Source organism: Bos mutus, chromosome X, assembly GCF_027580195.1.
Source record: "Bos mutus isolate GX-2022 chromosome X, NWIPB_WYAK_1.1, whole genome shotgun sequence".
NCBI classification, from domain to species: domain Eukaryota; kingdom Metazoa; phylum Chordata; class Mammalia; order Artiodactyla; family Bovidae; genus Bos; species Bos mutus.
Genome location: NC_091646.1, coordinates 71120897 through 71144609, shown reverse-complemented (window position 1 = coordinate 71144609; position 23713 = coordinate 71120897). Strand labels below are relative to the sequence as shown.

The window sequence follows — 23713 nt, the reverse complement described above, 5'->3', positions numbered from 1 at the left end:
GAATAGTTTTAGTGTTTTAATATTTGGAATGTTAATTGCTACTGGTTTTGGTAAATGGTATCTCATTCTTTTAATTCCAGAAGTCTTTTTTATGCTGTACTTTAATGTCCTTGAGAGGTCTTTTTTAAGCTCAAGTTGTCTGCTTCCTTCAGCAACTCTATTTCATAAAAGCCCTATTCTAAGCATTCTGCTTATTCCTCTTATTGACTTCCCGGTCTCCTTATGTGTGTTGTTATTTTCCTTTGTCCACTCACTGGGGCTCAAGTCTAACGCTGGGGTGCCTTACATCATAGCCAGCTGTGTTGAATGGAAAAGTCACAGTGGTTTCTGCCCATGAGCCGGGACTGTAGCAGCAAGCATGTTGTCAGTCAGCTTGTCGCAGCAGGCATGTTGTCAGTCAGCTTGTCACATTCTTGGGAGGGATCAAGAGGAGGCCTCTCTGTACTCTTGTTCCCTGGGTGCTGTCCTTGTCTCAAGGTAGGGAGGACCCAGTCCAACTCTTCAGTTTTTTCTCAGCATTTGCAGATCCAGGAAAACCTGGCACACTCTGATAGGCAATATTGACTCTCCCCTAGGAGTTAATAGAGTCATGCAGGCCAAGCCTTCACTGGAAGCTGTGTTCCCATTCTTGCACTTTGTCTCTCCTACATCAGACCCCAGGCCAGTAGCCCAGAGCTCTCATCTGTTCCAGAGGTGAAAAATTCTGCCTCACCCCTTATTCTCAGGTCTCAAACCCATCTTGTGACCTCATTCTCTTGGTTGACAACAGTACCTGCTTGGCTCAAGAGCAGAGTAGATGGATCAGACTTGGGAATAGAGGGAATCTGGGATGTCTTTAACCTACCATCTTGTTAAAAATCCATCTACATTTTTAAATTCCCACGAAGGTATGCAATTATTCATTTTCTAAAGTTTTCTCACTTTTCTACTAAGTATTACCAATTTGATAAATTACAAATGGTATCTCATTTTCATTTCCATAGTTATGAATGAATTGAACATACATTTATATTTATAGACCATTTATATTTTGGATTAAATTACCCATTCAGAGTGTTTCTCTCCCTTTAGTCATTGTGGGTGCTGTACATTTCTTGTTAAGTTTATCCCTACTTTTTATTTTGGCCATGCAGTTCAACATGTGGGAACTTAGTTCCCTGACCAGAGATCAAGCCTGCACCCCCTGCATTTGAAGCACAGAGTCTTAACCACTGGACCAGCAGGAAAGTCCCAAGTTTATCTGTACTTTTTATTGTGACTTTGAATATAAAACATGTTCAGATTTCTGCCAGATAGGTTATAAATAGATTACATATGGATAACAGGTAGATTATTTAATTGAAGTATAAAATACATATAGAAAGGTGCTCAAATCATAATTATTCAGTTTGGTGAATGTTCACAAAGTGAATATAGCCATGTAATTAACACCCAGATCAAGAAACAATATATAAACATCCTAGAATTACCACCTATACCCACTTCCAGTCTCTATCTTCCCCAGAGGGTAACTTTTGTGTCTGACTTCTTTCATACAATGTAAGGTTGTCAAAGAAAATACAGGTTGGTTAGTTAAATTTGAACTTCAGATAAATGGTCAATCACTTTGCATGGAAGATACATATATTAAAAATGAGTCATCATTTATCTGAAATTCAAATTTAACTAACTAGATATCCTGTATTTTTTCTTTTGCTAAATCTAGTAACCCTAACTCAACATTATGTTTGTGAGATTCATCCATATTATTGCATGTAGTTGTATTCATTCATTTTCATTACTATACATATTCCACAGTTTATTCCTTTCTACTGTTGGATGGGCATTTGAGTAATTTCCAGTCTGGAGCTATTGAATAGTGCTGCTGTGAGTATTCTTGTACATATATTTTGGGAAACATATATACACAAGTTTCTTCAATCCTGATTTCTTCTGTAACTGCTACCCTATCTGCTTTCCCTTTAAAGTTAAACTCCTTAAAAATGTTTACACTGCTTAGCACCATGTGTGAATCACTCTTAAATTTTTTGGTGAGATATACCTACAGAAAACTGCACAAACCATGTGTATAGTTTATTAATAATTATAAAGTGAACACTCATGTAGTTACACTTAGGTTAAAAACAAAACATTAAAAAAAAACATTTCCAGCACCCATATATAGTCCCCACAGCTCACTATCCCCTCCCTTTTCTCTAAAAGTAAACACTCCTGATTCTTGTGATAGTAAGTCCCTTGCTTTCCTTGATAGTGGTGCCACTTGTGTATACATATCTAAACAACATAATTTAGTTCTGTTTACTTTTAAACTTTATGTAAGTGGAATTGTACTATATGTAATCTTTTGTGTCTTACATCTTCTATTCAACATTGTGTAAAAAGTTCATATGTTCATATAGGCATAGTTCTTTTATTTCCATTTCAGTATAGTTTCCATTGTATGATTATACCACTATTTATTCTTTCTACTGGTGATGGATATTTCCATTTCCAGTTTTTGGTTCTTATAATCAATGCATTTTTGTTCATGTATCCTGATCCATATGTGTAAGAATTTTTTAAGGTATATACCTAGAAGTAGAGTTACTGGGTCATAGGGTACACATACACCTAGTTGTCTTCCGAAGTGTTCCAGTGTGTGAGAGTCCATGTTGCTCAACATTCCTGAAGTGGTTATATTCCACATGTTTTAGCAGAATTTTAAACAGTTGCCAGTTCAGTGTGTGTGGAGTGGCAAACTTCATTGTGGTTTTAATTTTCATTACCTGGATGAATGGTTGATCACCTTTGCATATGATTATTGCCCATGTATATTTTCTTTTCTGTTAAAGGCTTAGTCTATTCTTGCCCATTTTTCTATTGTATCAGTCTGTTACTGATTTTAAAAAGTAGTTCTTTATATGCTGTACATTCTAGTCACTCTTCAGTTCAGTAGCTCAGTTGTGTCTGACACTTTGCAACCCTAAGGACTGCAGCAGGCCAGGCTTCCCTGTCCATCAGCAACTCCTGGAACTTGCTCAAACTCATGTCCATTGAGTCGGTGAGGCCATATAACCATCTCATCCTCTGTCATCCCCCTCTCCACCTGCCCTCAATCTTTCTGAGCTTCATGGTCTTTTCCAATGAGTCAGTTCTTCACATCAGGTGGCCAAAGTATTGGAGTTTCAGCTTCAGCATCAGTCCTTCCAGTGAATATTCAGGACTGATTTCTTTTAGGATTGACTGGTTTGATCTCCTTGCAGTTCAAGGGACTCTCAAGAGTCTTCTCCAATGCCCCAGTTCAAAAGCATCAATTCTTTGGTGCTTGGCTTTCTTTAAGGTCCAACTCTCACATCCATATATGACTACCAGAAAAACCAGAGCATTGACTAGATGGACCTTTGTTGACAAAGTAATGTCTCTGCTTTTTAATATGCTGTCTAGATATAACTTCTTGCAAGGAGCAAGCGTCTTTTAATTTCATGGCTGCATTAAATAATCAAGGTGACAATATACAGCCTTGACATACTCCTTTCCTAGTTTGGAAACGGTCTGTTGTTCCACGTCCGGTTCTAGCTATTGCTTCTTGACCTGCATACAGATTTTTCAGGAGGCAGGTCAGGTAGTCTGGCTTTCCCATCTCTTGAAGAATTTTACAGTTTGTTGTGATCCACACAGTCAAAGGCTTTAGCATACCAATGTAGCAGAAGTAGATATTTTTCTGGAACTCTCTTGCTTTTTCAATGATCCAGTGGATGTTGGCAATTTCATCTCTGGTTCCTCTGCCTTTTCTAAATCCAGCTCGAACATTTGGGAGTTCTTGGTTCATGTACTGTTGAAGCCTCACTTGGAGAATTTTGAGCATTATTTTGCTAGTGTATGAGATGAGTGCAATTGTGCGGTAGTTTGAACATTCTTTGGCATTGCCCTTCTTTGGGATTACAATGAAAATTGACCTTTTCCAGTTCTGTGGCCGCTGCTGAATTTTCCAAATTTGCTGGCATATTGAGTGCAGCACTTTCACAGAATCATCTTTTAGAATTTGAAATAGTTCAACTGGAGTTCCATCACCTCCACTAGCTTTGCTCATAGTGATGCTTCCTAAGGCCCACGTGACTTCACACTTCAGGATGTCTGGCTCTAGGTGAGTGATCACACCATCATGGTTATCTGGGTCATGAAGATCTTATTTGTATAGTTCTGTGTATTCTTGCCACCTCTTCTTAATCTCTTCTGCTTCTATTAGGTCCATACCATTTCTGTCCTTTATTGTGCCCATCTTTGCATGAAGTGTTCCCTTGGTATCTCTAATTTTCTTGAAGAGATCTCTAGTCTTTCCCATTCTATTGTTTTCCTGTTTCTTTGCACCGGTCCCTGAGGAAGGCTTTCTTATCTCTCCTTGCTATTCTTTGGAACTCTGCATTTAAGTGGATATATCTTTCCTTTTCTCCTTTGCCTTTCACTTCTCTTCTTTTCTCAGCTATTTGTAAGGCCTCCTCAGACAACAGTTTTGCCTTTTTGCATTTCTTTTCTTGGGAATGGTTTTGATCACGACCTTCTGTACAATGTTATGATCCTCTGTCCATAGTTCTTCAGGCACTCTGTCTATCATTTCTAATCCCTTGAATCTATTTTATCACTTGCACTGTAAGGGATTTGATTTAGGTCATACCTGAATGGTCTAGTGATTTTCCGTACTTTCTTCAATTTAAGTCTGAATTTTTTAATAAGGAGTTCATGATCTGAGCCACAGTCAGCTCCTGGTCTTATTTTCGCTAATGGTATGGAGCTTCTCCATCTTTGGCTGCAAAGAATATAATCAATCTGATTTCGTTATTGACCATCTGGTGATGTCCATGTGTAGAAGTCTTCATAAAACCGTTCAACTTCTTTGCCAGCTTCTTTGGCATTGGTGGTTGGGGAATAGACTTGGATTTCTGTGAAATTGAATGGTTTGCCTTGGAAATTAACGGAGATCATTCTGTTGTTTTTGAGATTGGACCCAACTGCTGCATTTCAGACTCTTTTGTTGACTATGAGGACTACTCCGTTTCTTCTAAGGGATTCTTGCCCACAGTAGAGATATAATGGTCATCTGAGTTAAATTCACCCATTCCAGTCCACTGTAGTTCACTGATTCCTAAAATGTCAATGTTCACTCTTGCCATCTCCTGTTTGACCACTTCCAATTTGCCTTGATTCATGGACCTAACATTCCAGGTTCCTATGCAATATTGCTCTTTATAACATTGGACTTCACTTCCATCACCAGTCATATCCACAACTGGGTGTTGTTTTCGCTTTGGCTCCTTTTCTTCATTCTTTCTTGAGTTACTTCTCCACTCTCCTCCAATAGCGTATTGGACACCTTCCAACCTGGGGAGTTCATCTTTCAGTGTCATATCTTTTTGTCTTTTCATACTGTTCATGGGGTTCTCAAGGCAAGTCACTGTTCAGTTATATTTATTGCAAACCTCCCCACCCCAACATGTTTTGCTAATATGTTGTTCATCTCTGGCTTGTTCATTCACTCTCTTTTCATTTATGATTCTTTTATATTATGTCTTGTTTAAGAAATCCTTCAGAACCCCCAAGGTATTCTGTACTATCTCATAAAAGCTTCACAATTTTGCCTTCACATTTAAGTCTTTAATTCATCTGAAACTATTTTATGAATATGGAATGATGTAGGGGTCCAATTTTTGTTTTCCATGTAAACACCCATTTGTCCTAGCAGTATTTATTGAAAAATCTATCCTTTTCCCTCTGATGAGCAGTGCCACTTCTGTCATATATTAAGTGCCCAAATATACCTTGGTCTGTTTCTGTGTACTCTGTTCTACTAAGTAAAAATAAGTCTTCCAAATCTATGTATATCTCCTCACTTATTGAGGACTTCTTTAATATTTCTCAATAATTTTCCTTATAGACATCTTATACATCTTTTGTTCTGTTCTTGGGTAATTTGTATTTTGACTCTATTGCAAGTGAATTTTAAAATCTTTTAGTAAAGTATGATATACAAACAGAAAAGTACATATATCATAAGTGAATAGCTTGCTGAATTCTCATAAACTGAATAAATTCATGTAACCAGGATAAATATAATCTTTAAAAATTTTATATTCTAAGTTTGTTTTTGGTATATGGAAGTAAAATTTGTTTTTTAATACTGACTTTGTATCTAGGAACTGGTTCACTCTCTCTGTAATCTATACCCACCTTGCTAAAACCACTGTGTAAAAGATCACCAGTGATATCTTAATTGCCAAAATGAATTGGTTCTTTTCAGTGTCCATCTTACCTGACTTCTCTGTGGCATTGACACTTGAACATATCCATCTTGAAACTCTTCTTGTTTGTGAATCCTCACTCTCCTAGTTCTTTTCTTAACTCAAACTACTCCTTTTCAGTTTCTTTTGCTTCTTTCTGTTCTTAATAATATGCTAATTATTGTACTCAGCATGATTTCCTTGACTAGTAATGAGTACCCATCACCTGCTGTTAGTTCTTCCTTAGCAATATTGCTGCGATTCACCCACTTCCAGTCTGTTCCTGCTGCCTCTGCTAAGTCCATGCCTTACCCGACACACCTGGTCAGGAGTCTCCTAACACTGTCACTCTGAGGACGTTTTCCTTCTAAATATCATAGCTATGCTGATCTCCTTAAAATACCACTTTGTGCATGGCACCTCCTCTGCTTAGAAACTAAGTGGCAGAAACACTGCTATTAGGATGAATTCTAAAAACTGTAGCTAGGCCTTCCAAACCTTTGTACCCTGGTCCCAGTTTACCTCCTCAGCTGTCTTTCACAGCTTCTCTGCCCACGCTCTCTACTCCAGCTACATGGCCTCCACTACATGCCCTGCTATTTCTGGCTTCTGTGTACACATCACAGCTGTCTCCCCTTCTCTCCCACACTGAAGTCATTCTCTCCATTCCCCATCAAACTATCTGCAACATAGCTATCTTTCAAGGTCCAACTCAAGTCTTGGGTTTTTGATGTCACTTTTTATAACTATTTTATCTTCTAATGTATTTCTTCTCTGAAATTCCGTACAACCAGGGAGCCACCTGGTCATTTTCTGGCCCCTCTGTATTTCCAGCTTCATTTCTCACCACTTCCCCATAAACTCCAGGGATCTAGCCATAGCAGTCTCTGCTCCGTGCTTTCCAAACAGTACTGTTGTTTCAGATCTCTGCACTGTGGTGCTTGTATTGGCTTTCCCCCCTCAGCATAGAAACATACCAATGTGTTTCTCCCATTTTAAAACAAACAAAATCCTTCATCCTCCTCACACTACTGCTCTTTTCCCTTTGCCTTTCACTCTGCTTTTTTGGCAGCCCTCCATCCTCATCCCATTGAAACTGTCCCTGCTGAGATCAACCAGTGACGTGAATAACTGAATCCATTAGGCTCTTTTCAGTCCTCTTACTTGGTGACTCCATTGTGTCTGACACCCTGCCCCTTCTTCTGGACACTCTCTTTCCTCCTTTGGATCTGTGACACTACCCTCTCCTGGGTTTCCTCTTACTTTTCTTTCTTTCTTTTTAAAAATTATTTATTTATTTTTATTTTTGGCTGCACTGGGTCTTAATTGCTGTGTGAGTTTTTCTCTAGTTGTGGTGAGTGGGGGCTACTCTCCAGTTGTGGTGCCTGGCTTCTCATTGCAGTGGCTTCTCTTGTTGTGGAGAATGGGCTCTCGACACCCAGACTTCAGTAACTGCAGCATGATTGCTCAGTAGTTGCTCAAGGGCTCTGGAGTTCAGGCTCAGTAGTTGTGGCACATGGGCTCAGTTGCTCCTTTCTCGACCAGGGATAGAACCAGTGTCCCCTGCATTGCATGTCATATACTTAACCCCCGGATCAACAGGGAAGCTCTTCCTCTTACTTTTCTGAGGACTTTTTCTCAGGCTTCTCTTCTTCTTCTGCTGCTGCTGCTGCTAAGTTGCTTCAGTCGTGTCCGACTCTGTGCGACCCCATAGACAGCATCCCACCAGGCTCCCCTGTCCCTGGGATTCTCCAGGCAAGAACATCCTCCAGTGCATGAAAGTGAAAAGTGAAAGTGAAGTCGCTCAGTCGTGTCTGACTCTTAGCGACCCCATGGATTGCCTATAATTGAAACATGGCCCAGGTTCTGCCTGGGATTTTTTTTTTTTTCTCTTCCCGCTGTTCAAGCCCCTCACCTTGCCACCTCCCCACCACCCTAAATTATCTCAACACTTAGACGCTTATAGCTCCTACCCATAGGCTGCTGATCCCAAACTTCTGTCTCCAGCTCATATCTTGCATCTACATTTCAGCCTATAAATGTATTTGCCTATGGGGCATCTCATGAATGTCCCAAAGGTACCTCCCATGCCCCGTGTCCAAAGCTGAACTCCTCATCCCTCTCTGCCTCTGTTAAACCTGTCCCTCCATTACCTGTGTTCAATACTATTAGCATTCCCCCAGTCACCCAAGCCAGAAACCAAGGCATTTCACAGTCTTCCTGCACTCTGATTCCTCCTCCCAATCCCATCTGTCACCAAGTCCTGTCAGTCTTAGTTTCTCATCTCTCAAGTCACTTTCTTTTCTCTAGCCTTACTACTACTACCTTCATTCAGGCCTTCATCATTAGCATATAGCAAGCTTTCTAACTGAATTCCTTATCTTCAGTTAGGCACCTGTTCAAGTTATCTCCCAACCAGCAGCCAGGATGCTCTCCCTAAACTGGATAGCCCTTCTTAGAGCTCTTCCCAGAGCTCCTCTTTGTACCAGGCACTCAGCATGGCCTTCACGCTCCAGCCTTGCCTACCTGGCTAGCTTCTTCTCTCCCCAACCCTTTGTCACAGTCTGCTTAGCCATACTAAGTGCGCTAAGTTCGCACTATGCGTCTTTGTACATCCTGCTCCCTCTGCCAAAAATGACTTCCCCCTGTCTTCACTTGGCTTATTCTATTTCACCCTTCACTACTCAGCTCCAGTTTCATCCCCTTGAGTCACCTCCAGTTCTTTGACCGCCTCCAACTTCTCCCACCCCAACCCCTGCATCTAGGGCTTGCTTCTTTCCTATACTAACACTACCCCAACTCTGTACTATAGCCATCTCCTTGCCTGACTCCCAGTAGACAGCAAGCCAATCAAAAGTGGAAACTAGGTCTTATTCATCTTTGAACCCCTAGGGCCTGGCATAGTGCCTGACATTGTCATAGCCCCTCATTGAATGCCTGAGTTTTTTCTCCCTTTGGTCTGACTGGTAGTTCCTACTAATATTTCAATTCACAGTTTGGATATCACCCATCTATAAAACCTCTTTCTTGGGTTGAAGTCTTTCCATCAGTTGATTGGAGAAGGCAATGGCACCCCACTCCAGTACTCTTGCCTGGAAAATCCCATGGACAGAGGAGCCTGGTGGGCTGCAGTCCATGGGGTCGCTAAGAGTTGGACACGACTGAGTGACTTCACTTTCACTTTTCACTTTCATGCATTGGAGAAGGAAATGGAAACCCACTCCAGTGTTCTTGCCTAGAGAATCCCAGGGACAGGGGCGCCTGGTGGGCTGCCATCTATGGGGTCGCACAGAGTCGGACACGACTGAAGCGACTTAGCAGCAGCAGCAGCAGTTGATGCTCCCATACTGTTTTTTCCTAACACTTTCAAATTTTCAAAGAGACAACAAAAATTTTACAGAAACATTTCTACATCTAGCATCTGGATTCCACCATTAATATTTTAGTATATTTCCTTTATTACATATCTGTCCATTAATCTACATTCTTTTTTTAAATGCATTTTTAAATAAATTGTACACATTAGTACACTTCCTCCCAAATTCTTAAGCTTATGTATTATTAACTGAAGTTTAATATTTGAGTAGACTTTTTAATGTAAAATTTACAATGAAAAGCACAAATTTTAAGTGTATCTTAGCTGAATTTTGACAAATGCATTTACCTAAAAGACTGTAATCCAAAGCGTTTTCATGATATATAAAAGATTATCTCCCTTCTCAGTCAATTGTTAGCCTGAGTCTCGCAGCATTCTCTCTTTTCACTGTAATTATATTTGTCTTCTTTTCTTGTTAAATTTTGAGTTCCTTGAAGGGAGAGACCAGTTGGTATTTTCTTGCCACCTGTGCTAAGCACTGTGCCTGACACACAATAGGTGTTCTATAACTGTTGACTGGCCAGATATATGAATATCTGCCCTCCTCCTGAAATATGAGCACACGCTGTATTCATTTTCTTTCTTGTCTCCCGCATCCAAAAAGTTTCTTGGTTATGTCATTTTTATGTCTTAAACACCTTTAACTTTTCAAGACATTGTTCCTCTCCCATGGTTCCGGTCCTTAACGATCTCTCAACTGAACTATTAAAATAACCTCCTAATGGTTTCTTAAACACCAGTTTTTTAACTCCCAAATCTGCCTTCCAAATGACTACCAAAGCAATATTTCTAAATCTAAATTTGATCATGTTTATGCCTTCTTCAAAACCTTTCATTTGTGTCCATCATCTACAACAGATGTTTTTAATCTGCCTTCCTTTTAAAGCAGAGGAACTATTTTTAAAATGAAGTCATAAATTCTCACAGTTGAAATAAATTAAGAAACAGATTTGAAATTCACATACATTTATTTTGTAGGTTCAGATATATAACGTTGAGTAGGTCAATCTTCAAGCAATAAGAATATTACAGCTATTTTATTATCACAATTTCTTTATATTCATTTGTGTATCATGAAATTGTTCATGGTAAAAAATGCAATACATTTAACAAAGGACTTGTATCTAGAATATATGAAGAACTCTCAAAATTCAATAGTATAAAAAAAATAAATTAAAAACAAAATTCAATAGTATAAAAAGCAATACAACTAGAAAATGAGCAAGACACAAACAGATATTACACTGAAGAGAATATACAGATGGCAGTAAGCACATGAAAAGATGTTTAGCATCCTTAGTCATTAACCAAAACAAATGAAAACCATTAGAAGGTTGGATACCTCTCAAAATAACTAAAAGAAAAAATACCAAATTCTGGCAAGAATGTGATGAAATAGAATTTCTCATACATTGCACTATTGAACATTTATTCCAGAGAAAGTGAATGTTCACACAAAAACCTGTACATAAATGTTCATTGCTGCTCTATTGTAATAACCAAAAACTGGAAGCATCTCAAATATCTGCTGCTGCTGCTAAGTCGCTTCAGTCGTGTCCGACTCTGTGCGACCCCATAGACGGCAGCCCACCAGGCTCCCCCGTCCCTGGAATTCTCCAGGCAAGAATACTGGAGTGGGTTGCCATTTCCTTCTCCGTCTCAAATGTCTACCAGCAGGTAAATGAATGGTTAAACAAACTGTGGTACATCCACACTATGTAATACTACTGAGCAGTAAAAAAGAATGAACTATTGAAACAGACTCTTGGATGGATTATTATTGTTATGCTGAGTGAAAAAAAAAAAGGGCTAGTCTCAAAAGGTTATACACTATATGTGCTGTTTATACATTGTTGAACTAGCAAAATTGTAGGGGAGAAAGATTAATGGTTGTCAGGGTGTAAGGATTGGCGTGTGAAGAGGTAAGTGTGCCTAGAAAGGGTAGTACAGGAGACCCTTAAGATGATAGAAAAGTTCTGTATCTTGATTTTGGTGATCATTTCATGAAGTTATATATGTAATATTATACAGAACTATACACATACACAGAGTATATATAAAAACTAAATAACATCTGGGGATTGTGCTAATGTTAATTTCCCTTTGTTGATTATTGTACTATGGTTATGAGAGATGTTACCATTGGGGGAGGCTGAGTGAATGGTACATAAGATCTTGCTGTATATATTTCTTGCAGCTTCCTGTGAATCTACAATTATTTCAAAGTAAATATTTTTAATGCAGTATAAAGAAAAATATTTTTTTCTTTCTCCCCAGATCCCTTGTCTAGGTGTTTAGACAGTCTCTCTATTTAAGTGGAAGCATTCTATGTGCTCTCTTCTAATCTACTCTTTATTTATAGAGATTGTTCCATATTAGCATATACACCTCTACTGTGTTCTTTTTCATGTCTATATATTATATAGCTGTGCCATTGTATTTATTATACCATTTCCCTATTGATGAACATTAGTCTGGTTCCAGACTTTTGCACACTAGGCTCCAATGAACATTCTTAGTGCTTAGTATATGACATGATGGGGATTCTGGATGACAACTACAATCTTATTTAAGGTTTTGTATCTATTTTTTTCTGTAATTTTTCCTTGTCATACATTATCAAGAAAATCCTGATTCATACTAATACATAATTGTGAGTTATAAATATTTTTTAACAGCCTACTTTACAGTCTCTTCAATTATTAAACTGATCTAGGAGCTTTGATTAGAAGTGATAGGACATTTAAATTCAATGTTGGATCACTAACGATATATTTCCTAATTTATGTTATATAATAACTATTAATGTCCAACAAGACACTCACAAAGCTTACAAGAAGCACTGAAATCATCTTTTTTTGAGTGCCATTGGCTAAGTGCTTCATATATACTATCTGATTTCATTTTTTTCCCCAGCTTTATTGAGCTATTCTTGACATATAGCATATATTATGTTTAGGTTGTACAATGTGATGATTTGACACATGTATTTATTTCAAAATGATTACCACAATAAGATTAGTTAACACCTCCATCTCCTCATATGATTACCATTTGTGTGTGTGTGTGGTGATAACATGTAAACTTTACTCCCTTAGAATAGAGTAGTGGTTACCAGAGGGGAAGGGGGTCAGGGAAAGATGAAATGAGTAAAGGGAATCAACTGTATGGTAATGGATGAAAACTAAAATTTTAATGGTGAGCACACTATAGTGTATATAGAAGTAGAAGTGTAATCTTGTGCACATGGAACATACATTGTTATAAACCAATGTTATCTCAATAAAAATGTTTTAATTAAAAAAATATTTACTCTCTTAACAACCATCAAGTACATAATACAGTACTGTTGATTATAGTCACCTTGCGTACGTGAAATCCCAGAACTTACTCATCTAATAGCTGGATGTTTGTAGCCTTTGACCAACACCTCCCTATTTCCCCTACCTCTCAGCCTCTGGCCACCACCATTCTACTCTTTTTCTATGAGTTCAGCGTTTTTAGATTCCACATATAAATAAGGACATAGAATGTTTGTCTTTCTCCATCTGATTTATTTCACTCAGCATGATGCCCTTAGGGTCCATCCATGTTAAAAAAGGCAAGATCTTCTTTTTGGTGGCTGAATAATATTCCTCTGTGTGTGTACCACATTTTCTTTATTCATTCATCCATCAATGGCTACTTGGATTGTGAAACTGTCTTTAATAGCATATCGTAACATGTTTAGTTCCATGTTCATTTGGTACCACACCACTGGCTATGAAAATGTGATGAGCACATGAATTGAGTAACTGCCTTTGTCTGGTGTTTCAGTACAAGCCCATGTGCTACAGTGGTACAATTGTTTGTACAGTTTTCTGTTAGTGTGCCCGGGAACTGGGCAAAAGTCTTGTGCACAGCTACAACCTTAAATTACACATTTGCAAAAAATTCAAACATGTACAAATAATAGAGGTATATTCAAAGATTGCAGAAAAATTAATTAACCTTGCTGTACAAGATAATGTGTTAGTAGACTCCAGTGTGTTAAGGTTTGTTTTATAGCATATTAGAATGAGCCATTTAAATGCAGTTTTATTTAAAATAGTTAAAATAATTTTAAATAGCAGTGATGGTTGCACAACAGTGTAAATGTACTTAATGCCACTGAACTGTACACTTAAAAGCTGTTAAAATGGTATATTTTATGTTATATATATTTTACCACAATAAAAATAATTTTTAAAACAAAATTCAAATTACAGAAACTCTACAGTATTTTTGTGGGTCCCTGAAGTATCCCTAAGGTCCTGAGGAACACAATTTGAAAACCACTGTTCTACAGGGTAAATACAGATACCTGAGCATGACATATGCTGTTTATGATCTGCCCCTAATTGTCCTCTGGCCTCATTATTTGTTACTCTTTACTTCGTAACTTGCACTGTTTTCCTATTGAACTACCTGTACTTCCTAAATGTATGGTGCCCTCTCTCACAAATATGTGCCTTGACATATGTTACTTCTCTGCCTGGAATGCCCTTACAATCTTTTTTCGTACTCTTCCCTCCTCCATCAGCATTGTCCTAGTCATTCTTCATAATTCAGCTCAAATTTTCAATTCCAAGTCCCTCCTATGAAAACTCATTTGTACTATCTTTATTTTTTCCTTTAATATTATATTTGCAATTGTTTTTTGTTGGTGTGTCTCTCTCCCTTTATATTTTTAACTCTTTGAAAGTAGGGATTGTGACTTATTCATCTTTGTATCTCTAAAGCCTAGCACAGTGCCTAGAATATTTAACATAGTCACCAAATGATGAAAAGGACTCGAATGTATGAGGTGAGAAAAGTGGGAGAGTCCAGAATATCTCACATTTGCTGTTTGTTGGGTGACTGATTAGATGGTGAGACAATGAAAAGGAACAGTGCTGAAAGTGAAATAGATTTGCACTGAAAGATGAATTCTGTGTTGTTCAAGTCTGTGTTATGCAATGTCATCTGTGCACAGCCCACTGGAGGTTATTCAGTTGACAGATAAAATATAGCTTTGGACAATAGGAAAGAGGTCTGGTTTGGAGATGCAGATTTGAGGGAGTCATTAATACAGTATTTATTGGAACTCTAGGCAAGGATGAGATAACCCAGGAAGAATGTATATAGTAAGCAAAAACCTTAAGACAGTCCAAAGAGAATACCAACATTTAATGGGCGGGTTTTGGAAAGGCTACCCCATTAAGTAGACTAGGAATGATTGAGAATGGGGGATACAGTAGTCACATGGCTCTGGAGGGAAGACTTGAGAGTTTAAGATTTCTTTAAATATAGTTTCTACCAACCCCAGCTTTTCAGCCTCAAGTCTCTCGTCTTTCCAAGGTACCTGGTGCCTCTAAGAGAGCAAATGAGCTCATTTCCTTAGAGCATAGAGGTTAGGATCATGGACTTTGGAGCCCAACTGCTTCATTTGAATCCTGACTCTGCCACTTACTAGCTATGTGACCTTAGGCAAGTTACCTAACCTCTTTGGGCCTCAGTTCTTATATCTGTTGACACAAGGATAATCATGCTTTATGCACACTTTATGGGACCACTGTGAGGGTTAAGTGAGGTAATATGTATAAAGTTCCTAGAACAGTATCTGGCTTTTAGTAAACACTATATAAACTTAGCTGTTATTATCACTGTCATCATCATTATTGTCCCTTTGCAGGCACTTTAGATTGAGGCTCCTCCATCTTGCTGATTCAGTTATTGCTCTCCACCTGTACTCTAAAAACATTGAAATCTCTTGTCTTGCCTGTTGGTATTTCCTCTCCTGTGCTCTGTGATCTTACTGGTTATTACTTTCTAAATTCCTTTTAATGGTATCTTAGTGGGGAAAGAAATGCTGATGGTCAGTCTTCTATGTTTGAACAGAACTTCGTCTAATGTTCTCTGTGTTCTTTTTGTATGTGGTTTTGTTACATTGATTCCTGTTAAGCTATATCAATTTTTATTGGAATAATGTGTGTCTAAATAATTACAATTTTATTTTTTGAAAGCCTTTCATACTTTTCCCCCTTTAGACTTTGGTACCAGAAGCATAACTATTTTTTCCTCTGAGATTTAGGGGAAAATCTGTTTTCTTAACATCTAGCGTACTGATATTTGACCCTGCACCTCGGTCCCCTATAACCAGATTCTCATCATTTCACTTACACTGTCAGTTCTTCCATGTGTGTCGACTTGAAGGCCAAAACAGCCATTTCCTTCTTGCAGTATCCTTTTGCTGAGGAAATTGTCATGAGAATAGATAAGAACTGTATTGGGTGCTCTGCTTTCAGTGTCATGTAACTTAGCAAATCACTACATTATCTAAGTTTCTCTATCCTATTAATAATAACTTACATGTGGATAGCACTTTATAGATCACATTTGATTTTTATCATAGCCTCATGAGGTAAGTAAGGTATGTAATACACCTGTTTTATGGATAAAAGGAAAGTTTTAGTGACTTGTCCAAGGTCATACACATTGATAAGTACAAGAGGCAGAGTTTGAACTAAGATTCTGTCTCCCAATTAAGTTCCTTTTCACCCTATCACCTCTCAGTAGTTACTCCTGTAAGTCTTGTGACCAATTGCCGTAACAGATCATTCCCTTTCTCTCTGAGTATGCAGAGTGTATCTATACTATCATATTACTTATTTTTCCCCCCTAATCTTCTCAACTGTGCTACCTGCCTTAGGCTTATACATGTTTTCTTCTCATACAGAGCAGGATGTCTCAGCTGTTGCACTATTGACATTTTGGGTCAATAATATTGAGAGGCAGGGACTGTCCAGGGCATTGTAGAAAGTTTAGTGGCATCCTTGCCCTCGACTCACAAGATGCCAGTAGTACTTCCCCTGACCTCGCAAGCTGTGACAACCAAAATGTCTCCAAATATCACCAAATGTCCTCAGTTCAGTTCAGTCCAGTCACTCGGTCATGTCCTACTGTCTGTGACACCATGGACTGCAGCACGCAGGCATCCCTGTCCATCACCAACTCCTGGAACATGCACAAACTTATTTCCATCAAGTTGGTGATGCCATCCAACCATCTCATCTTCTCCTGCCTTCAGTCTTTCCTAGCATCAAGATCTCTTCCAATGAGTCAGTTCTTCGCATCAGGTAGCCAAAGTATTGGAGTTTCAGCTTCAGCATCAGTCTTTCCAATGAACACTCAGGCCTGATTACCTTTAGGCATGACTGGTTTGATCTCCTTGCAGTCCAAGGGACTCTCAAGTGTCTTCTCCAATACCACAGTTCAAAAGCATCAATTCCTTGGTGCTCAGCTTTCTTTATAGTTCAACTCTCATGTGTATACATGACTACTGGAAAAACCATAGCTTTGACTAGACGGACCTTTGTCAGCAAAGCTCTGCTTTTTTATATGCTGTCCAGGTTAGTCATAGCTTTTCTTCCAAGGAGCAAAGCATCTTTTAATTTCATGGCTGAAGTCACCATCTGCAGTGATTTTGGAGCCCTCAAAAATAAAGTCTCTCACTGTTTCCATTGTTTCCCCACCTATTTGCCGTGAAGTGATGGGACCAGATGCCATGATCTTACTTTTTTTTTTTTAATTAATTTTATTTTATTTTTAAACCTTACATAATTTTTTGAACGTTGAGTTTTAAGCCAACTTTTTCACTCTCTTCTTTCACTTTCATCAGGAAGCACTTTAGTTCCTCTTCGATTTCTGCCATAAGAGTGGTGTCATCTGCATATCTGAGGTTATTGGTATTTCTCCCAGCAATCTTGACTCCAGCTTGTGCTTCATCCAGCCCAGGATTTCGCATGATGTACTCAGCATATAAGTTAAATAAGCAGGGTGACAATATACAGCCTTGACGTGCTCCTTTCCCGATTTGGAACCAGTTTGTTGTTCCATGTCCAGTTCTAATTGTTGCTTCTTGACCTGCATACAAATTCCTCAGGAGGCAGGTCAGGTGGTCTGGTATTCCTGTCTCTTTAAGAATTTTCCATAGTTTGTTGTGATTCACACAGTCAAAGACTTTGGCATAGTCATTAAAGCAGAAGTAGATGTTTTTCTGGAACTCTCTTGCTTTCTCTATGACTCAACAGATGTTGGCAATCTGATCTCTGGTTCCTCTGCCTTTTCTAAATCCAGCTTGAACATCTGGAAGTTCATGGTTCACATTCTCCTGAAGCCTGGCTTGGAGAATTTTGAGCATTGCTTTGCTAGCATGTGAGATGAGTGCAATTGTGCAGTAGTTTGAACATTCTTTGGCATTGCCTTTCTTTGGGATTGGGATGAAAACTGACCTTTTCCAGTCCTGTGACCACTGCTGATTTGATTTAGGTCATACCTGAATGGTCTAGTGGTTTTCTCTCTTTCTTCAATTTAAGTCTGAATTTGGCAATAGGGAGTTCATGATCTGAGCCACAGTCAGCTCCCTGTCATGTTTTTGCTAAGTGTATAGAGCTTCTCCATCTTTGGCTACAATCTGATTTCAGTATTGATCATCTGGTGATGTCCATGTGTAGAGTCTTTTCTTGTGTTGTTGGAAGAGGGTGTTTGCTATGAACAGTGCGTTCTCTTGGCAAAATTCTGTTAGCCTTTGCCCTGCTTCATTTTGTACTCCAAGGCCAATTTTGCCTGTTACTCCAGTTATCTCTTGACTTCCTACTTTTGCATTCCAGTCCCCTATAATGAAAAGGACATCTTTTTTGTTAGTTCTAGAAGATCTTGTAGATCTTCATAAAACTGTTCAACTTTAGCTTCTTCAGCATTACTCATTGGGGCATAGACTTGGATTGCTGTGATATTGAGTGGTTTGCCTTGGAAACGAACAGAGATCATTCTGTTGTTTTTGAGATTGCACCCAACTGCTGCATTTCGGACTCTTTTGTTAACTATGAGGGCTACTCCATTTCTTCTAAGGGATTCTTGCCCACAGTAGTAGATATAATGGTCATCTGAGGTAAATTTGCCCATTCCAGTCCATTGTAGTTCACTGATTTCTAAAATGTCGATGTTCATTCACTTTTGCCATCTCCTGTTTGACCACTTCTGATTTGCCTTGATTCATGGACCTAACATTCCAGGTTCCTATGCAATATTGCTCTTTGCAGCATTGGGCTTTACTTCCATCACCAGTAACATCCACAGCTGGGTGTTGTTTTTGCTTTGGCTCCATCCCTTCATTCTTTCTGGAGTTATTTCTCCACTGATCTCCAGTAGCATATTGGGCACCTACCGACCTGGGAAGTTATCTTTCAGTGTCCTATATTTTGCCTTTTCATAATGTCCATGGGGTTCTCAAGGCAAGAATACTGAAGTGGTTTGCCATTGCCTTCTCCAGTGGACCACATTTTGTCAGATGTCAAAAGTCCTACAGAAGCAAAATTGTCCCTAGTTGAGAGCTGCTTCATATAGAGCTGCCTCCTTTCTCTCCTACCTTGTTTTTCTCTCCTGTGACAAATATACCCTTTTAATCTAGTTGTAAAATCTATTATAACGTGTTCATTATACTTGTGAAGTTCTAGTCCCCTTTTAAAGTTAAAATCTCAGTTATTTATTTGTTGCCCTAGTGAACGAACACCTGAAGCTATTGAGTAGTATTCTTGATCCTTTTCTCGCTTGATCCATTCTCAGTCTTTTAGAGAGAAGAGGAACTTTTGGTCTTACAACTTTATCCAGGCATTTTTCTCCATAGCCATCCTTGATCAGAACTTTTAAGTCTCTTCAGACATGTTCTTCCCAGTCTTTATGATATATATTCTCCATCCATGTCAATAATTTCTCTCTCAACAACAGGAAATCAAATACTCTTTTGTGATGATTTCTTTCCAGAGAGACATTCATTTCCCTTGCTCCTTTCTATTCCAAAACCCAAACTCTCATTTGAATAAAAAATTCAGCCTTTTTATTCTTAAGTCTGTGCTTCTTGCTTAGATCACAGTACCCATAATTTCTTCTCAGGGCTTATCTGGGCTTTTGTTGTTGTTCCTGTGAAGTAATAGATGGACATTTTGCTTAATAGGTTTGAAACACCTCAGCAGTCTTTCTTTCACATCCCAGATGGGATATGGGCCAATAAGATGGCACAATGTTCTGTTTGGCTAAAAGGTATAAGAAGAGAAAGAACTGAACTAATATGAGGATTAGTACAGGCAATGGTAAGGTTTGATTAATCTCAGCAGGATCTCCTTCACATCCTGGATGGGATAAATGGCCCTGGAAAATGGCAGTAGAAGGAAAAGAAAGAGATGTTTGCTTGATGGAACTTTTTTTGTCTTCGTCATCATCATTCAGTTGCTCAGTCATGTCTGACTCTGTGACCCCATGGACTGCAGCATGCCGAGCTTCCTTGTCCTTCACCTTCTCCTGGAGTTTGCTCAAACTCATGTCCATCGAGCCAGTGATGCCATCCAACCATCTCATCCTCTGTCATCCCCTTCTCCTCTTGCCTTCAATCTTTCCTAGCATGAGGGTCTTTTCCAATGAGTTGGCTCTTCACGTCAAGTGGCCAAAATATTGGAGCTTCAGCATCAGTCCTTCCAGTGTATTCAGCATTGATTTCCTTTAGGAATTGAATTCCTTTAGGATTGACTGGTTTGATCTCCTTGCTGTCCAAGAGGCTCTCAAGTCTTCTCCAGCACCACAGTTTGAAGGCATCAATTCTTTGGCACTCAGCCTTATATATTGGGATATTTGAGCATGTAAATAAACTGAAAAGAAGGAATTTGTAAAGGGAAAATAAATTGAAGATCTAAGAGGAAGGTGGAAGATTGAACGATCCAGGGTCCCTGGGAAAATTAAGGGAATAGAAACACTGGCAAAGGCTAAAGGGTAAATAAAGGTAGTTATTTCCTCCTGAAACAAGGAGAAGAACAGAGGAATCTGTAACAGCAAAGGAAAGACTGTGAAGTGAGGAGAGGGGAAATTAGGGAGCCCTTGTGAAGAATTGATCACCATAATGTATTTGTTGAAATCATATACTAATAGAGTGAAGGTAGATTTCCAGTCTTGGAAATGATGAGTGTTTAGAATAGCTGCCATGGTGAAGGAAGAATGAAGAAGAGAAGATGGTCAATTGACCAAGGGTTCAGCCACGGTCAGATAGCATGTTTTATAATGGATGAATCCAGTCCATTTGATTATGTAACTTTCTTCAGCATTGCAGTGTAGAGAGAAACGCACGTGCACGTGCACACACACACAGCTGATTTAACCTAGGCCTGGGAATTGACATGGTGGGAATGGCAGAAGGTCGTGGGTTTAATGAGTGCTTGGGAAAGTATAACTGAAATGACTGCAGGGTTCAGAATAGGTAGTTTAAGGCCCAGGAAAGATTATCTACCAAGGGTATTAGAAAGAGTCAGTTGGTATTTCCCTGCTGGTCCAGTGGTTAAGACTCCACGCTTCTACTTCAGCAGGTGCAGGTTCGATCCTTGGTCGGGGAACTAAGATCCTTTGTGCCATGTGGTGCAGCGAAAAAGAGAAAAAAAGAGTGTCAGTAAATTTGTAGCCACAATAAGGGTGAAGAACAGCATCCATGAAAGAAACGGAAGGATGGTAGTAGGATGCAGTCAGAAAGGAATTTTGGAGTTAAGGATCTTATAGATATAGTTGTTATATGGATCTTATAGACCTATAAGGGAGTCCAGTGGCTGAATAAATAAAGTAGAATAGCACTAACAATCATCATGCCATTTATATATCATATAACTTTGTTTTGTGTAAGGTATCTTATTAACTCCCCACCACAACCTATGAAGTGGGTAGATTTGCCCCTTCTGTAGAACTTACCTAAAATTGCATAACTAGTCAGTGAGAAAGCCAGGATTAGAACCTAGCCACCATTGCCCATGCATTTAACCATTATGCTATATAGACTTTCCATGATTTTAATCATTATACTATATAGACTTTCCAAGATAAACATAACCATAAGGGCTTTCAAGGGACCTCAGAGATTATTACAATGTTTAAAAAGTAAACCTTTGAATTTAAGAAGTGGAAAAGAATGTTTACTCTATTTGAAGCAACAAGAGGAAAGTATAAAAAGTAAATAACTATACAAGTGGTTGTTGTCATGGTGATCTGTTATCTGTCTGTCTGCTTTGTTTCCTTGGAAAAGGGCAAGAAGTGCCAACTGACTTAATTGTGCTTTCACCTTTGCCCTTTGAACTTTACTTAATTGGAAGACCAACTGTTTGAAAGAGGAAGAGATGGAAAGAAGCTAAAATATCAGAGTGGACATCACCAGCTTCTACCAGCATTATGTTTATTCCCATTTCTACCCATACCACCTAGGGAATATATGGTGTGTTTCTCAAAGAGCATAAGAATATTTGATAAGAACACTAAAGATTTTTAAATAATGTTTTTCTTTTATATAGAGCTTTCTGTTTGGGGAAAAAAAAGACACTCGGAAAAGTGAACAGGATTAAGAGGTTTCCTTAAGATTGCTAACTTAATAATTCTATGGGGTCTTTATTCTTTTCTCTTTCTCAGGATAGGTATATGTTAGATGTTACCAAGCAATTTAAATTTTCTTTCCTACTATTAGGTATTAATATTAACCGAGGCCTCCTATGTTTGGGAAATGTAATCAGTGCTCTTGGAGATGACAAAAAGTGTGGCTTTGTGCCCTACAGAGATTCCAAGTTGACTCGACTGCTTCAAGGTAAGCCCAAAGTGCCTCTAAGAAATAAGAGAGTAACTTAGAATGATAGTGATGAGAATGCAAAGATAGGACAGATATTAATAAAAAGCCAGATTTTTGGACTATTACATACAGAGCTGTCCAATTGATAAACTGGAGAGAGACCTGTTGGCAAGCAGGCTTCTAAGGTAATGGAAAAATGTCTTCATATATGGATTTGAGAGCCAAAAAAATCTGTAGAGTGTCAACTGTACTTAGCACTTTGTATCTGGAAATGAGCTTGCTTACTGTATTTATTAATGCTGACAAGCAGAATTCCCTAAAGAGTTAAAATCTACCTAGAGGAAGCATCCAAAGAATGTTTAATCCTAACAGTGGCTCCTAACTTACTTGGCCCAGGCCCCTGTTGTTTTAACCTGATTAACTGCTGGCGTCACAGTCTCACTTAAGGAGGACACATGCAATAGCATGCTAAACTATATCATTTTACACAACAGAAATTCTTGATGTTTTTATATTGATGTAATAGGAAATTTGTAGATACTTAAGAATTATTTTCTTACAGCTCTGAGATTGAAGTCTCCAACCCAATGGACAGCTTTGCTTGCGTCCTACTTGTTGGATTTCACTTCCTTCCATTATTCTTTTTCAGATTCTCTAGGAGGTAATAGCCACACTCTTATGATAGCCTGTGTGAGTCCTGCTGACTCCAATCTAGAGGAAACATTAAACACTCTTCGTTATGCTGACAGAGCAAGAAAAATCAAGAACAAACCTGTTGTTAATATTGATCCCCAGACAGCTGAACTTAATCATCTGAAGCAACAGGTTAGAAGGGACTTAACATTTGATGGGGAAAATTACAAGTATGTGAGTGGAATGATAGAGCTCCTATTTCTCAGCTTTTTCTCCACCAGGACTTTAGAGATGTTGGTTAAGCATTCTGTTAGTATGAAGACATGTTAAAGTAACTCCTATGAACATGTTTTTTGGTCATATTTAAGAGTAGAGGGTGGCACTGGATATTTCACTGATAAAGAAGTGAGCAGTGAGAGATGGGGCAAGAGAGGTGCAGGAGTCAGATCCCAAAGGTCCTTATATGACTGGTTAAAGAATTATAATAACTCAAGTAAACACTATGGCCTGAACTAAAGACAGAAGCAATAAAGAAAGGGGGACAAATTATTGATAGAAACAACAGCAACAACAAAAACCCAAGGAGGTAGAATGTATAGAGCTTACAAATGTGGCTACAGATTTGATGTGAAAGGGTAGGTAGGGAAAATCAAAGTTGATCCCCAGGTTTTTTGCTTGGACAACTGAATAAATGGTAGTAACAATCATTGAGTCAGGGAATTTAGGAGGAAAATAGGGGTCAGGCAGGGAAATGGAAATGATGAAATTCAGTTTTGGGCATTTTGAGTTTGAAGCTCTTGAGGGACATCT

The 23713-nt window shown here is 38.7% G+C and overlaps 1 protein-coding gene across 2 annotated transcripts in view; it reads left to right on the top strand.

Moving 5' to 3' along the window:
* The window catches only part of KIF4A (kinesin family member 4A), a 128972-nt gene that overhangs the window by 30302 nt on the left and 74957 nt on the right, over window positions 1-23713 (top strand). For both annotated transcript variants that reach the window (XM_070365760.1, XM_005900836.3), the window contains exons 8-9: window positions 22172-22288; window positions 22920-23095. In XM_070365760.1, coding sequence (XP_070221861.1) covers window positions 22172-22288; window positions 22920-23095 — 293 coding nt within the window. The remainder of the gene's footprint in view (window positions 1-22171; window positions 22289-22919; window positions 23096-23713) is intronic.